The 15,245-nt window shown below is 37.9% G+C and overlaps 5 protein-coding genes across 5 annotated transcripts; 2 read left to right on the top strand and 3 right to left on the bottom strand.

Annotated features, from left to right (window-relative positions):
• Positions 1–53: 53 nt before the first annotated feature.
• Positions 54–1,805, top strand: LOC124328684. The gene is made up of 3 exons (XM_046787485.1): positions 54–258; positions 336–833; positions 1,200–1,805. The coding sequence occupies exons 2-3, from the start codon at positions 340–342 to the stop codon at positions 1,318–1,320; spliced, it is 615 nt and encodes a 204-aa protein (XP_046643441.1). The 5' UTR covers positions 54–258; positions 336–339; the 3' UTR covers positions 1,321–1,805.
• Positions 1,806–3,057: 1,252 nt separating this feature from the next.
• LOC124328685 (calcineurin subunit B type 2) lies at positions 3,058–4,890 on the bottom strand. Its single transcript, XM_046787486.1, has 6 exons — positions 4,738–4,890; positions 4,437–4,476; positions 4,204–4,380; positions 4,014–4,135; positions 3,829–3,951; positions 3,058–3,744 (listed from the first exon to the last, which is right to left on the bottom strand). The coding sequence occupies exons 1-6, from the start codon at positions 4,738–4,740 to the stop codon at positions 3,697–3,699; spliced, it is 513 nt and encodes a 170-aa protein (XP_046643442.1). The 5' UTR covers positions 4,741–4,890; the 3' UTR covers positions 3,058–3,696.
• Positions 4,891–5,153: 263 nt separating this feature from the next.
• Positions 5,154–9,058, bottom strand: LOC124328683 (BTB/POZ domain-containing protein 9-like). The gene is made up of 12 exons (XM_046787484.1): positions 8,893–9,058; positions 8,217–8,419; positions 7,915–8,044; positions 7,803–7,841; positions 7,544–7,735; positions 7,185–7,479; positions 6,903–7,119; positions 6,709–6,845; positions 6,553–6,645; positions 6,276–6,465; positions 5,958–6,144; positions 5,154–5,887 (listed from the first exon to the last, which is right to left on the bottom strand). The coding sequence occupies exons 2-12, from the start codon at positions 8,408–8,410 to the stop codon at positions 5,588–5,590; spliced, it is 1,974 nt and encodes a 657-aa protein (XP_046643440.1). The 5' UTR covers positions 8,411–8,419; positions 8,893–9,058; the 3' UTR covers positions 5,154–5,587.
• A 495-nt stretch (positions 9,059–9,553) lies between these two features.
• Positions 9,554–11,803, top strand: LOC124329372 (obg-like ATPase 1). Its single transcript, XM_046788434.1, has 11 exons — positions 9,554–9,688; positions 9,878–9,989; positions 10,062–10,145; positions 10,226–10,286; positions 10,352–10,479; positions 10,545–10,714; positions 10,779–10,856; positions 10,939–11,036; positions 11,110–11,347; positions 11,416–11,538; positions 11,601–11,803. Exons 2-11 carry the CDS (start codon positions 9,893–9,895, stop codon positions 11,718–11,720), a joined length of 1,197 nt encoding a protein of 398 aa, XP_046644390.1. The 5' UTR covers positions 9,554–9,688; positions 9,878–9,892; the 3' UTR covers positions 11,721–11,803.
• Positions 11,801–15,227, bottom strand: LOC124329368. Its single transcript, XM_046788428.1, has 5 exons — positions 15,006–15,227; positions 14,529–14,926; positions 13,056–14,464; positions 12,544–12,989; positions 11,801–12,476 (listed from the first exon to the last, which is right to left on the bottom strand). The coding sequence occupies exons 1-5, from the start codon at positions 15,120–15,122 to the stop codon at positions 11,871–11,873; spliced, it is 2,976 nt and encodes a 991-aa protein (XP_046644384.1). The 5' UTR covers positions 15,123–15,227; the 3' UTR covers positions 11,801–11,870.
• Between the last annotated feature and the right edge of the window lie 18 nt (positions 15,228–15,245).

Raw genomic sequence — 15,245 nt, 5'->3', positions numbered from 1 at the left:
AAATAAGAGGAAGACGTGCGATATAAAAAGCTCGGTGACACTCCACAGTTGCATGCATTGACTTGTTCGCCGTCCTCTAGATGCTTCCTCGACTTACTTGTCAGTGAAACAAAATTAAGTTTAGATTTATCTTTCTCCGAGTGCGAAACTAAACACCTCATTTTTTAACACGTGATTATCCCGCGCCAAGCCTTTCGTGCAATCACTCTTGTCTATTCGCATTGCACGTCACTAAGGAATTTACTCAAGTTACTCAAGGTGGGTGTTGAAACTTTTTGAACCAAAAGAAGGCAAACTTTTTTCATGTCATCTCTTTCGTTTTGTTAATTACACAGGAAAATGACAAAACGGGTTTTCATCGTAACTATTGCCCTGCTGGCTTTGGCTGCCGGTGCCATGAGTGCTTCACTTCAGCACCAATCGAGTCTCGAGGACGATAACGAGATCGATCTAACCGGCTCCGGGAAGACCAGCAACAAGATAACGATGCTCGAGATGACCAAAGCCCTTCTAATGGAGCAAGTAGCTCGTGCCACATCCACCAGCGAGGTGTTGACGCTCAACATCACAAATCTGGTCGTCCTGCTAGTCATCAAAGCCATCATCTTTGGCTTCGGATTCCTGGGCAGTTTTGGACGTCGGTCGTCGCCACCGTCGTTCTCTGAATTCCTTATCGATCGTAACGATTTGATGATGGTGATGAGCTACGCCTTGGGTTCGGCCACCGACGACTACAGCTGCCTCTACCGTACGGCGTGTGACGAGCCAGAAGCCGCGCAGAGATACATGACTGCCACCAAGGTGCTGGTGAAGGGGGCTAAGCTCTTCAAAAAGTAGGTTGAAATGATTGAATATCCAAGTCATCTTTGTTTTATCCTCAATCAATCAAAGCCCGGTGGGTATCGCATATCAAGAATGTCTGCGCATTTGTACATCCTGCAACAAGTCGGCCTATAACAGCATTCTCAGCATACCGCGGTATTAGATAGCAAACATTGTTTGCGTTAAGGGATGACGGAAAGAAGCAATGAGGAAAAAGAAAAACGGAAATTTCCTAGAGGAGTTGCCTGTGAAAAAGTGGGAACGCGGCGGGTGAATGTACTTGTGCAAAGCAACTCATTTTTTATTTGTTTGTCGCTTGTTATGTCAATGTCTGACATATGTCTGACTTTCAATAACGTTGTGCTTTTTTCCTGTAGTGAAATTGCTGGTTACAATGCGGACTTTGAAGATGTCATCTACGGCGTTCAGGAGGCCATCGAGTTCCGCAAAGGAAGTGGTGTGTGCCACAAACAATACACCTGCAAGCCGATGGAATGAATTCCACAATTCGTCGTATGATCAACTTATCTAAGCAAAATGATTCGTTTATTCCCGCAATTCTATCAAAAGATTAATTCCTTTCTCCCTTTTTGCTACATTTCCCTCTACAATTTGAGTTGCAAATGAGCTAACAAAGTCAGCTCTTTCAATTCGGTCTTCCCCATTCGTCCTGTTTGAATTGATTAGAGCTGGCATTGATACCTCATTTATGGCTTCAAAGCGGGCTCTGTTATCTTTCTTTTCCATAATGTTGTGGCTCTTTATTCAGAGGTTAATCACAGAGCCCACTTCTTGCGACACACAAACTACTATACTGACGAAGTAAAACGTTTATGCGTGGACACGTCATCCAGTATTAGCAAAACTAGTGTACATAGGAGATTTCCCGTTTAATTCGCGCTGTATGTGATCGTGTGCCTTTCCTCAGTAAAACTGTATTGAGTAATTTAATGACAATAAAAATAAATCAATTTATTCCTGTTTTTTTCTTGAAGCTGGCAATCTTGAGATAGCTCAAATTAGAACAAAAAGGTCGCATCAGGAAACGTTTTACATCAAAGCAAAATGTGTTTGTAAAAATGTTCTATAGACACTAATTCCCTGTATTTACGTTACCTTCTTCCCCTTTCGTCAAACAAAATAAAAGCAAGAATTTAATGCACACGGAAGTAGCAAAAGACAAAAGAGTAGACTATAAGACTTGTATATCTACAGTTTGCGTGCTACGGGTTACACTCCGTGCTACGCGTTATCGTTTATCGACCTCTGAGTAATAAAATAAAAGACAGTGATGGGGTAACATCGTATATATGTATAATAAAGTCTCCGAAGCACGAAGGTACAAACAAAGTTTTGCTATTTTATTTTATTTTTTCCGCTGGAAGCCAAACTGAATGAAAGCTGAATGACTTCGCTTGTTGCTGTTCCAGTTGTTCTGCATTGAGCGATGAATATTGCCCAAGTCTGTCCGTCTCGACTGAACAAATTATTGGCCAATACAAGTGAAATATAAAAACAAAACCAAATAGTATTGCTGTTTATGTGACGATATTGCATGTTCTAGAACTGCTGGATCCAACGTTCAAAGAAGAAAGGCTGGAAGAATGAGCGGATAGCCTTGTCGGAGTCTTGAGGCAGAAAGCCGTGCGAAGGTTCTAAGATATTAGGCAAGAGACGGGAAAAAAAATATTGCGTAGAAATCGATAGCAGTATTCCTACAAATAATTTGCGTTGACTATTTAAAAATTAGAAGAGCGGAAGTGTATAAAAAAATGTTGCATTGTTCAAGAGGCTAACTCCTATTGTCGTGTCGTATCGTATAAAGTTTCGATGGATTAATCTGAAGGATGTTCACGAAAGTCGTACTAGAAAGATCGTACGGTACTAGAAGCGTCAGAGGGGAACGTTACCATGTTATTTGATTTCAGATAAAACAGAAATAGCTAGTGCACCAATCGATTCCACGATTTGAAATGAATAAAGAATATCTCAGAAAACAACTCACGACTCACGCACGTTGTTCGATTCCCGTTCAATAATTAATGTTTTTTCCTTACATTCCTTTGCTGGTTCAGTCAATGGCTTTAAAAATGCAATTCATGTTTGATTCCTTCGTGATACTTTTAGCAAGGATATCCTCGAGCTCTTTCAATCTTATTTTACCTAAGGAATCTCCGCTTTGGCATAACTCATTATCGCTTAGTGGCAATCAAAGTTTCCAAAAACATGTCCACATTTTCTGCAAGAAAATCGAAGTGTATTTTATTTGAAATCGAAAAACGGGAGAGGTAAGTATTGAATATAAAGGAGAAAATGGACAGGTTAAAAAATGTATAGATTGAAAAAAGAAAAAAAGTTACGTCATGGAGGACGGGATTGAAAACCCCATACACCGACTATTTCTTATAACACACACAAAAAAAAAGCCAACTGGGTCAAAGCGGGCGTGAAGAGCAGAAAAAGGATCGACTGGTTTCATGGTGATCGGAAAAATAATTATAAATTTTCAATTTGAAATACACAACGGAAAAAGGAAGTACGGCAAATGCAGGCAAACAGTACTTTAAATGATAAAGTCGAAATTCGCTCTAGACACAACCTAGGGGACCAGACGCGCGCAAAAAAGAGCGATTTCTCTTAAGAAGAAAACATCCGCAGTCGATCGCCCATAGTAGTAACAATTAAAAAAAATAATACTTCCGGGCGATCCACCTGCTAGAACTAGTGGGCAAAAATGAACAATCCAATCGAAGATATCTCATGCAACACGAAGACGAGATATGACACGCAATAAAAAAAATTCTTGCTTAACCACAGGGAACTCTCGGTGCAACACATGAAAAATATCGCTTGGTTGAAGTATAGTTTAATTTCTTATACGTCAACAACCATCTTTTTGTGAACGTCTGTGTTTCCAACCACCTGAATGAGAAATAGTTTCACAGGAAAATTAGCTATCCATTTTCTATCGCGAAGTGAAAATAAGAAAATTTAGACGCAACTTACAGCGCAAAATTCCTCAAAAGAGATTTTCCCGTCTTCGTCTTTGTCTGCGAAGAGAATAGTTTTGTCAACAATCTGCTGCAGCTGAGTATCTTTCAAGTTGTTCCCCACCATCATTTTCAACACCTAGAGGAAAACAATTGTTTAGTCTTAAAAAAATGAAATACAAGAATACAAGACAAGATTACTTGAAACAGTTCTCCATTTGAAATGGCTCCATCATTATCCATATCATAAATGCGAAAAGCAAAGCGCAGCTTTGATTCTTTATCACCTTTGACACTGAACTGAGAAACACCTTGAATGAATTCTGTTCATAAAACAAAAATAAGCTTTAGAGTATTTGAAATCTACATAACTACAACAACAATTAATTACCTTTAAAGTCTACTTCTCCATTTCCATCTTGGTCAAATATGTCAATAACTCTCTGAACAAGTGGATTTTGTTGAAGCTCAGGCAAAGACATAAACTCATCCACACTGAGTGAACCGGAGTTGTCAAGATCTAACTTCCGAAAACGCTTCCCAAGTCTTCGGATTTCATCAGCATCAACTAGTAATCATGCATAAATTTTAGTACATACTAAGATATTGATTTATATAGCTTACAGTTTGAGCACATCTCCATGGGAAGTGAACTTTCATTGCCCTGTATTCAAAAATCAAACCATTAGATAATCCTTGTATCTCGCAGAGCATCGTTTGAAATTGATGAAAATCGAGTATCACACAATTAAAGGTCTGCGGTTCTATGATAAACACTAATTAGAGACAATGTTTATCTCTAGATCAATGAACTAGCAGAAGTCCATGTAATGAATCAGACGATAGAATGATATTTTAATAGCGGAAACATCAGCTGGTAGAACGATGGGAAAGCTATTAAAGAAATGTTTAAGAAGACTATTACCATTTTCTGTTAATTCAGGTGGTTATTTGGAGAATGAGAATGAAAACACGATCGTAACTGAGTCAAGTGTAAGGATAGAAGAGTAGCTGAAATCAACTGCAAGAGAAAAAACTGCGAGAGCCCCAAGAGTAGCGCTGAGTTGTCAAATCGTGAAAATCCCGTTTACTCTGCTCGTGACTCGTGACTGTACAGTGTACACTATAGTGGAAAAGAGGTACGCAAGTATTGATTCACTCTCTAGAGTCTATAGACTCCGAGCTAGAGAAAGTTGTATTTTGGTGCTCCCGCATCAGTCCGCGTAAAATGCAAGTACACGTAAAATCTTTTAAGGAGTTCATGCAGGCAGTTGTTGACGCATGAAATTAAAAAATAATTGACGTATAAAAAGCAGCTTGATCTGAGTTGGAAAAAGTGGATATCACTATGCAAACGATGTATTGTTAACCAATAGCCTTTCTACATGCATAAATATTTTAATATCAGCACCAAATTTTCAACCAATAATATGAACAAAAAGACCAGCATATCGATTTGGATAGCTTTCAGATTAAAGCCATTTCGCTTAGTGCCGAAACAAGCTCTCGCATAAAATCTAACAAATCGATTTCAATAATCACAATGAGTATTATAAATTCTATTTCTACATAGGCAATATCGGGGGGAGGGGCTAACTTTTTAGATTGCACTGTATCCGAGCAATCAAGAGTAGCGCACGACTGTAGTTATGTATCGACGGAAAAAGAATTTTAGATATTTCACGATGAAAGTCTGCATAATTGGCTACACGGCACTCGTTTGAGGCAAACAAAATTGTTCAAAGTGTTCATGCAATTGACAGAAACCACGAAGATTATTGACGAGGGCTACGCTGTGAAGTGTGTGAACCATCAACGCTGGATGTGAATCTGATGGGAAGATTGGTTCCTTCTTCCTCCTCTATATTGCGAGGTTCCCGATCAAGTGGCCTTGGATTAAAATTATTAAAATTATCAGGTAATGGAGGTGGGACAGGTGGGGCAGTGGCGTCGACTAAAAGACTTGGGCTTGGCAAAGGCGCGTCGATAGGTAAGCGAGGAGTTGAACCCACCAACTCCTCAAATCCATTTCCATCCTCTTGAGCAGGACATTCAAAGTGAACACAGTGAAAAACCTAACCCGATGCAGCAAACAAAAACATGTAAGGTTTCCAAACGGATAAAGTCCAATGATAATGTAATTACATCGTTCGCTGTGTTTTGAGTTCCAACAATTCTTACGTATACAACTGGCTGCGGGATGAAATTTATACTTTGCCAAGATTGACATGGCTGCCGACTTCTATCACAAACCGTAATCCAGTCACGATTATTTGTTGATACCTCCACGTAGAAACTGTATCGGCGATCATCACAATCCCAAAGCAAAAGCCTGTAGAAAAAAATGTAATAAATTTAGTCTGTTGATTAGCTATGCGAAAAACTATTTTTAAAGTAGTAATCGAATTTGATCGTAAGATTCAGTTAACCCAAAATTTAAAGAAATAAAAAAGAATTGCGGACCTCATTGAGCTGACGATATACGGTTGTGCTAACTGAACGACAATCGCTCCCGATCCCAACTGATGACAAGTATAACCGGAGTCCCAATCATAGTTTTTTGTGTCTCCATTTAGCAATGCATTTCTGCTTCTACTAACACCTTCCACTACACAAGCGGACAATTGGATTGTAGCAACATTATGCTTTGGCACTGAAAATGGAAAAAAAGAACAATTGTTTCTTGAACTATTGCTGATCTGATGATGAAGTAAAAAAAATCTTAACGTTATAGCAATACCGATTAGCTCTTTTTCGAGTCGGACGATTGTAGGAGAATAATAGGCTTCAAGAGAAACAACGTGAAATACTTTGTTGACGGTATTATGAGTTCCTGTTGGGGAAGGAAAAGTGAATAAGTTTCATATTTCTTCATTTTAAAAATTAATTTCTTTACCAACTATTCTGATAAAGCGAACGACTCGTTGGGGAAAATAGACACGCTGCCACGAGCGGCAGTGGTAGTTTGAATAATCAACGACGCGCAACCAATCCCGTTGATCCATAGAAACTTCAATGTAGTACGAGTATGACCTTTCAACAACAACGTTTTTAGGCGGTGATCTAAGAATTATTCTTCAAATTGAATACCTCATATCTCGGTCCCAAAGGAGAACTTTTATATGATTTATGATAGAAGGCTGTCCAAGTCGAACGACAATACCGACATTGCCATCTTCAATTGGATGTCGAGTGAAACCACGTTCCATATCATAATTAGTAGTCTCGCCATCTAAAAGGGCCGTGCGCATTTCACCTTGCAAGACCTGAGCCCCAAGTCGAGAATGTGCTACATTGACCTCAGGCACTAAAAATAAAATTTACTAGGTCAATAATTTGTAAGAAATAATTACTTATGGCGATGAACCATACTTAATTGGCCGCGGTATGGAAGATCTGAATCTCGAGACTCAGTCCGAAATTTCAGCGCGTCAAGGATAACGTCGCTAGAAACTAAATGACTAGGACGTACTTCGTTTAATAGTTCAGACAGCGTGATTAATGGTAGCCGCACGGAGTTTAGAACGGCATTCAATTCACTGGTAGCATCTGCTTTAATGACGGAGTCATCGTAGCTGTTATGATGCCACCAACGCGAAACGGCTCGAAAAATTTCAATTTCAGTGACGCAGAAGGAATCGCGTTGAAGAAGATCACACAAAGTCCCCTGAATATATATATCAATTAGAAATATACATAAATTTAATTAAAATGGTGATATTTAACATTACCGGGGATAGCTGGAGAAAAGCATCGCTCTGCAATATATCTGTTGCATGTCGATCAGCATATTGCCTGCAAGCCTCCATCAAGGCGCGTAATTGATACAAATTTGCCACGTCATACACCAAACACATATTGGTTTGACTAAGAATAGATTTCAAATACTCGGACACAGACTGTTCCAATTCGGGAAAAGCATACTATCCAGACGAAACACACGGCTGAGTAAAATGGATAATGTTAAGAAAATTTCAAATATTATTATACCTGATGTGCTAGTCCCAGCAGATCTTTGACAAGTTCCTCCTATATAAAACGACCCATATGAAGATGAAAATCAACAGAAACAACTAACTCTTGCTAACCATTAATTGTGTACCTTCATATTGCAAAGACTGACATATCCTGTGTAGACATATTTAAGAAGAGCATGGAAAGCTGCAGCACTAATACCCTTCAGCTCAATCTCACTTTTTTGGCTTTCCAATAAGCCACCAAAAAGTAAAGCCCTGACAAATAAAATAAATGTTAACTGAGTTACCCCAAGAAACAAGAGGGAAAACAAAAAAAATTACAAAAAATATCAGTCACGCTCTCACGCATGCATTTAGGTGCATTAACCTTAATGTACACGTTACGAAAAGGACGAGACGTTTCTTTAAAAATACAAGTGACATATACCTGAAATATTCACTTCTTGATGCCAAAATGATCTTATGGGCTGGGATTCTCTGGTTTTCAACAACAAGAGTGATGTCCTGGTAATTGTCACTCAAAAGAAGGGCATTAAAATTGTCTGACAAAGATCGTACATGGTCAACTTCTCCTAATCCAAGGGGTGGTGACACAAGACCTAATTGCTGTTGACTGCTCATTGTTAAATTCTAAAAGATGAAAAATAATGTTACACAATTTTACAAATTCTTGAATTTAAATTTTAAACCAATAAATTATATAAATAGTGCAACTAACTGTCTGAAAAATTTATGTCAATTTCACCAATAATCAATTTTTTCAGCAATTCAGATAATATTTAGGTCAAGTTACGTGAAGTTTGTTTTGTTCACTTTATCAGAAATAACACTACCAAATTTGAGGGGAAAAACAGTTAAGTAAACTTCAGATTTAGTGAATTAAATCAATATAACAAATCTTTTGATTCCTTTTCATCAAAAGCACCAAAAATATCCAGAGAATTTGTTAGTTTATGTATCCAAGTGGTACGTAAATTCGAAACAAGGAACCGAAACTCGTAAAGGAACCAAAAATAGCTAATGATTTCACGGGAAATTTTCTCTCACAAACTTTAGAACTTTCATAATAATTCTCATTCAAGAGATGCAGTAGGGATTCTTACCTTATTTTTCAAAGCACTTAAAAACAGCTCATTGCTACATAATACAAATTCACAAAAAAAAATGTGTTGTCGTCTATTGCGATGTGTTTGTATGAAGATGTTACTGCTTCGTGCTTCACTTGCTTGATTCTTAAAATAGTAGGTAGGTGTGCTAGTGCATGGCTAATGGTAGCTTGTGCCATATTTTTTTTTTTGTTAAATCTATTGCCACGACATATGTCGTGGCGCGACGGTCGAAACTCTCTATTGCCACGACATCTTTCGTGGCAATAAAGAGAAAATTGTCATTGACGCTTTGACGCCAAGTTTGAAACAGGAACCAGTTATCAGTTCATCACTTTAAATTAAGGAATTTGCCTATTTCATTTTCCAGCTTTGAATAAATATAGTTAATCAAATATTTTTTTAGGTTTTTATCACAGAGCTTTTTAGATTGTCACATTAATACAACTACTGCAAACAAATTGAAACTTGAAACCGTTTCGTCGAAAGAACTTAGGTGTATACATCATCATCCTGGAACAGGAACAGTACCGGTACACGTTTTGAACAGTCACGCATAATGAGACCCCGAATTCTCTTGGCCTAAAGATAATAAATTTTTAAAATCGAAGCAAACTGGGGGAATCACATTTTGAGTTTTATAAATCCCGCACAAATACAAATTTAGACATCTAGTAGTCATTTCGTACACTTCAAGAACTTTGGACCCCACTTGCTTTTTGAGTACTTTACCCGGTTTGGTTCTCCCCTAAAGTTGGAATCTATTTTTAGTAATTTCGTGAATTTCAATCAGGTACGCACAATTTTCTTCTATATTTAATTAGGAATTAAAGCGCGTATAGTAATCCAACTTCAAAGTTCGAACTCGTCTAATTGTAATTTTTTAAGCCTTTGAACAATCTGTCACCTACTCTATCTTGACTTAGCTCCATGTGCTCATTGATAAAAACCTATATTTTGTAATACTTTTCCCTTTGAATAGATAAATAAATTTAAAATGCCACCTAAGAAAGAAGCTGCTCCAGAGCCGAAACCTCTCATTGGACGTGTTGGTACAAGTCTTAAAATTGGAATTGTTGGACTTCCAAATGTTGGTGAGTTATCATTTTAACGGTTACAGAAATTAAGGATAGATAAAGCTATTAACATTTTTCTTTCCTGCTCAGGCAAATCCACTTTCTTCAATATCTTGACTAAAAGTGCAGCACCTGCTGAGAATTTCCCATTTTGCACCATTGATCCTAATGAAAATAAGTGTTATTTTAGCTATTTTGATTTTTTTTAATCTGTCCCTTTTTATGTTGTATTAATCTTGTATTTCTATCTTTACGTAGGGTTGCAGTTCCTGATGATAGGTTTGATTGGCTTTGTGAACATTACAAACCAGCCAGGTAAGATTTTGAAAAATGTTCTTACCTTCCATAGTAATATTGATTGTTAATAACATTTTACATAGTAAAGTCCAAGCTTATCTAAATATTGTGGATATTGCTGGATTAGTAAAGGGAGCTCATGAGGGCCAAGGTTTGGGAAACGCCTTCCTTTCTCACATTCGGAGTGTCGATGCAATTTTTCATCTTTGCCGTAAGTAATAAGTAATGTAAAACTAATCAGTGATGAGAAAACTCAATTGGATTTTGGATTAAAAGGAACTTTTGAGAGTGAAGAAATTACTCATGTTGAAGGTGACGTCAATCCTGTTCGAGATATCGAAATCATCAATGAAGAACTAAGGTTAAAGGATGAAGAATATCTCTTGGCAACAATTAAAAAAACGGAGTCTCTTATGCGCAGTGACAAAAAGATGAAAACAGAATATGTAATTATTATTACTTGTTTTCATTAACCGCATTTGGTTCTTATAATTTGTTCCCGTATTTCAGGATATTTTGTGCAAAGTTAAGGCCCATCTTGTTGATCAAGCAAAACACATTCGGTATGGAGACTGGAACGTCCAAGAAGTAAGGAAAAATGACAAAAAATGACTGAAAAACCTGAAATCCAGTTAACCTGACTGAATTCTTTTAAAATTTGTTTTCTCAGATCGAAGTGTTAAACAAGCATTTGTTTATCACATCGAAACCTGTCATTTATTTGGTAAATATGGCAGAAAAAGATTATATCCGGAAAAAGAATAAATGGTATTTTCAAAAGTCGATCCAAACATTGAATTTGTGAACCATTATATGCATATACTGTTTCCCATTTTCATAGGTTACCTAAGCTCAAGGAGTGGATCGATGCAAACGATTCTGGCGCTATGATGATTCCTTTCTCTGGTGCCTTTGAAGGCAAGATAGCTGATATGGATGTTGACGCACGTAAAGCTTTTTGTGAAGAAAACAAAGCAAATAGTACATTCGAGAAGATTATTGTACAGGGCTACAAATGCCTTCATTTGATGTACTTCTTCACAGCGGGCCACGACGAGGTCAAAGCTTGGTCCATTCAGGTTTGTTTAACTTTATTTAAAAAAAAAATCTCCGATTTTTGATCATCCAAATTGATTTACAATTGCAGAAGGGAACCAAAGCTCCACAAGCGGCTGGCCGAATTCATACGGATTTCGAAAAAGGTTTCATTATGGCGGAAGTCTTTAAATTCAACGACCTAAAAGAGGAAGGCACTGAGGCAGCTGTCAAGGTAATATTCATATTTAATGTTTTGTTTTGGATTTAAGTGCAATACGTTAATCTCGGAGACAGGCAGCTGGAAAATATCGTCAGCAAGGTAAACTTTACGTTGTAGAAGACGGTGACATCATCTTGTTCAAATTCAATGCTGGAGCTGGACTTACTGCTGGTAAAGACGCCAAAAAGAAATGAAAACGCACTATTGAGTTAACACTCGTTCCTCAACAGCAAATAAGAGTGAACTGATGGAAAATAAAATCGGAAGACTGAAAATAGTTGCATTGGTTGTTTTACTGGTAGTTTTTAATATAATCCATATTCCATTATACGAAACAATCCATACTAGAGACATGAAGATTTGTGCAATGTCCAATCAGAGCGTTGACAGTCTACACTACAATACTTCACTGAACGACATCGTGAACAACGTTTGAGATTAACTTTGATCTGTTTACATTTTGAGCAAACACTCGACTCTAGCGCCTGTTCTTTAAGGATCATTTTTTTTTCCTCTTGTGTTTTGATGGAAATTCGGTTTGTTGTTGCCACAAGATCTTCCATTTCAGCCTCAGTTCCTGTCTGATCAGCATAGCAAGGAGAAACAAATGTGGCAAGCCATGGGCTAGTTTCTCCAACGGGCAGCTGCTCGATCGGCCAGGCGTTGGTGAGTATTTTGGTCGAATTTAAACGGAACAAATATCGTAGCACACCTTCTTCTTCCTCCGATTTGACAAATAGAGGACAAACTTCGGACGAGGACACTCCTTCAACGAAGATACGCTTAAAATCTTCTGTAGCCGTTGTTTGTTCAAGTTCACCACGATCAACCAATTTTTGGGCTAGACGATGGTCATTAGCTGTCAACAACAACATTGGAGCTCCTAGGGGAGAGATCAGCACAGGAAGATGCACCCGAATGAACCATAGATTTTTAAGTTTGGGGTCATCCTAAGAAATACATTTTCGACGTATAAGTTAAGTTACAGATTTAATTAAAACAAAAATCTGAAAATACCTTGGACCGAATAACATACAAATGATTGCCATCAAGTGTAGTGGACTGGAAAAGCGTCCGAATGATCTCCCTTACGCCTTTCACACAAGAGTTAGTTCTCACTGTATCATCTTCGGTCTCGTTCAACATCTGTTGCTTCAAGTCACGGCAATGGAATTGAGCGCACAGATGATAGTTAAGATCTTTCAATAGGCTTTTGGTATTCCATAAATTCAGTGAACTGACATCCCATCTCTTGCGATCTTTCCACTCATAAGGATGGGGCTCATTGGTTGATTTAGGTAAAATCAAGCGAACGCGATTAGTTTCCGTTTCACAAGACGAGTGAACGTCAGCAACTTTGAACGGCCAAGGGAAAGTCAACTCCTGACAAATTCCACCAGCTAAAAGCGTGACTTGGTGTGCTGCTTCGGCCGGTGGCTGTCTGTCTGTAGACAAGATCATATCTAGGTAAGAAAAATCAGAAGTAAATAAACAAGCAAGGCTATTGGATTGGTTAAGTGAAGAAATACCTTCTTGGTTAATTCCCGGTAGATCAACATGGTAAAACCCTTCAAAATCTATGCATGTGAGGAACGCAGCGGAATTGGTCTTGCGCGGGAAAGGCGCAGAAACATCCAATACTGTAGTGGAAGCATCAGTCAGAGGACAAGTAGAAGAAACAGATGCGTTGCCACTTATCAAATAGGCAATGGTGTTTTCTAGGTCAAGACGGTGATCCTCCAAGAGCATGAATGACGCTATTATATTACAACCATCGCGGCTTAGTCCAAAGTTATCGATAAAGTGAAAGCACTTGTCGTTTTGATTGGCCAAAATAAGTCGTAGGCCTTTTGCCTCTCTGTTTGTGAGTTTGAGAATGATTTTCAGACAAAGAATTTTTCCGCCGTTCATCCAGGATTGAAGAGTATTCCAAGAAAGTTGGGACGACGGATGTAAAGATGCTGGTTGCTCCAAAGATTCACGATGGGTTTCAAGAAGATCAACTCGAAAAGTAAACGAGCTGACCAAATAACAATAAGTAAGGGGAGTAAATGATGGTTCGATTGTGTTTAATTGTGGCACCTCGAGTTCACTAAAGATCTTTGTTTGAAGCGCTTCAAAAAAGTCGCTGATGGCACCGGAGTTTTCAAGACGCATATTTGTGAAATTTTGGGAACGTTTCCATTGGAGACGGACCGACGATCGCCAGCTTGTTTTAAGTGGTAATGTGTTGCCCAGATGTAGATGATTAATCAAGACGAAACCATATAAAGAGGGAATCATCTGAATTGAAGTGCAGAGAGATGCTTCAACGAACTCTTTTGAAGAGTCGTAACGACTGACAGCAGAGTTTTCACGCCAAGGAGAAGATTGGGTCAAGATAATTGCATGAGGATCATAAGCCAATACGAGGTGAGCAGCGTTGAGAATATTTGCTAAACCAACATGGTTAGGTAATTTTGAAAAATCTACAATATTAAACGGTTCTGTCCACGTTTTGCGATAACACAGCTCTAATGCATCACCAATGTGAAAAGTCAATGTAGCTTCTGTAATCCATTTTTGATAGCTCATAACTTGATTGCACAAAGCCTTCTTACAGGATTCTAGAAAGTTCCCCTGAGCGGGCAACTGTTTGAGATTTAAATACATTTCAAACGGTGAAACGGAAGAAATCAGTGTCCAGTGGCCGGTTGCTGGTTCCAAGAGCGTTGGATTGATGCAGATCATAATTTCTTTGTCCTGAGAGCAGTTGCCCGTTTCAAAATAGATACGCATTTCTTCGGCATTTCTGCTTGCTTTTTGATCAATATGAGCCTTTGTCTGCGCAATCATCCACTTCCATACTTCGGCTAATGTTGGCTTGTAAACACTGTTATCTGATTTTGAGGTTTTGCTTGACCCAAGTTCATGAATGCTATTTATAATGGATTCATATCTGGAATGCATAAAATTTTATTATTATGTCTGTTTCACAATAGTTTGTTTCTTATTATCTTTACCTTTGTTTGTGAATTTGTTGCATGGTAGCTAAGTTTACTTCAGACACTGATGAAACCCAGAATTTCCATATGTTCTTTAGAACAGACAAATCATTTTCAACAGGAACCTTTAAATTATCTGAGAAACAACCAATGCTCAATTCTGTGATGTCCTTCAGAAACCTCTCTTTAGTTACTGATGACCACTCCATATTATACCATACATTCCACAAATATTGTAAATCTTCATTGCTGTCAGGATTAAATTTTGTATCAGTAATTATTTTTGCAAACAAGATATTTCGTGCCATTGCCATGGCAGACATATCTGTTACAGTGATGTTAGCAATTCTTTGATCGGAACTGAGAGAAGTAGACTTAACAGCAAAAGGTAAATCTCCACATGATAATATTAGCACCTAGGAAATGATGTTTTAAATGATTTTTCATTGGGAAAAGACAGTAAAGCAAATAATAGCTGCCAAATCAATTACATACCTTGATAGGGATATCATTTGAACCATGATATTCCTCAAGAAAATTTTCAGAGGGGTAGTTTGAAAACGAATAGCAAAGAGAATTCGGCAAATGATATTTTCGCGAAGGAGATAACATTTTGTTAATTTAAGTTACAGGATAAATTGATTATCCGTAGCATCTATCAATTAGATCTTCTATCAGATCAAAGTTGTACTGGTTGTTCTAATGCTACACCACACATACACATTCTATCATTGA

Source organism: Daphnia pulicaria, chromosome 3 (genome assembly GCF_021234035.1).
Source record: "Daphnia pulicaria isolate SC F1-1A chromosome 3, SC_F0-13Bv2, whole genome shotgun sequence".
NCBI classification, from domain to species: Eukaryota; Metazoa; Arthropoda; class Branchiopoda; order Diplostraca; family Daphniidae; genus Daphnia; species Daphnia pulicaria.
Note: the sequence above shows the minus strand (reverse complement) of the source record. Positions and strands in the feature narration are given on the sequence as shown.

Bases quoted from the DNA above. Each gene is read 5' to 3' on its own strand.
- LOC124329372 (XM_046788434.1), top strand. From the start codon at position 9,893: ATGCCACCTAAGAAAGAAGCTGCTCCAGAGCCGAAACCTCTCATTGGA. The intron at 10,480-10,544 runs GTAAGTAATAAG...TTGGATTAAAAG, and splicing joins TGCAATTTTTCATCTTTGCC to GAACTTTTGAGAGTGAAGAA. The intron at 10,715-10,778 runs GTAATTATTATT...CCCGTATTTCAG, and splicing joins AAAAGATGAAAACAGAATAT to GATATTTTGTGCAAAGTTAA.
- LOC124328685 (XM_046787486.1), bottom strand. The intron at 4,136-4,203 runs GTAATTAATTGT...TTTTATGAACAG, and splicing joins TGGAGAAGTAGACTTTAAAG to AATTCATTCAAGGTGTTTCT. The intron at 3,745-3,828 runs GTAAGTTGCGTC...TTTCTCATTCAG, and splicing joins CTTTTGAGGAATTTTGCGCT to GTGGTTGGAAACACAGACGT.
- LOC124329368 (XM_046788428.1), bottom strand. From the start codon at position 15,122: ATGTTATCTCCTTCGCGAAAATATCATTTGCCGAATTCTCTTTGCTAT. The intron at 14,927-15,005 runs GTATGTAATTGA...ATCATTTCCTAG, and splicing joins CAAATGATATCCCTATCAAG to GTGCTAATATTATCATGTGG. The intron at 12,990-13,055 runs GTATTTCTTCAC...TTTCTTACCTAG, and splicing joins ACCGGGAATTAACCAAGAAG to ATATGATCTTGTCTACAGAC.
- LOC124328683 (XM_046787484.1), bottom strand. From the start codon at position 8,410: ATGAGCAGTCAACAGCAATTAGGTCTTGTGTCACCACCCCTTGGATTA. The intron at 8,045-8,216 runs GTATATGTCACT...TTTATTTGTCAG, and splicing joins TCAAGAAGTGAATATTTCAG to GGCTTTACTTTTTGGTGGCT. The intron at 7,120-7,184 runs GTATGGTTCATC...TTTTATTTTTAG, and splicing joins TCCATACCGCGGCCAATTAA to TGCCTGAGGTCAATGTAGCA.
- LOC124328684 (XM_046787485.1), top strand. From the start codon at position 340: ATGACAAAACGGGTTTTCATCGTAACTATTGCCCTGCTGGCTTTGGCT. The intron at 834-1,199 runs GTAGGTTGAAAT...TTTTTCCTGTAG, and splicing joins GGGGCTAAGCTCTTCAAAAA to TGAAATTGCTGGTTACAATG.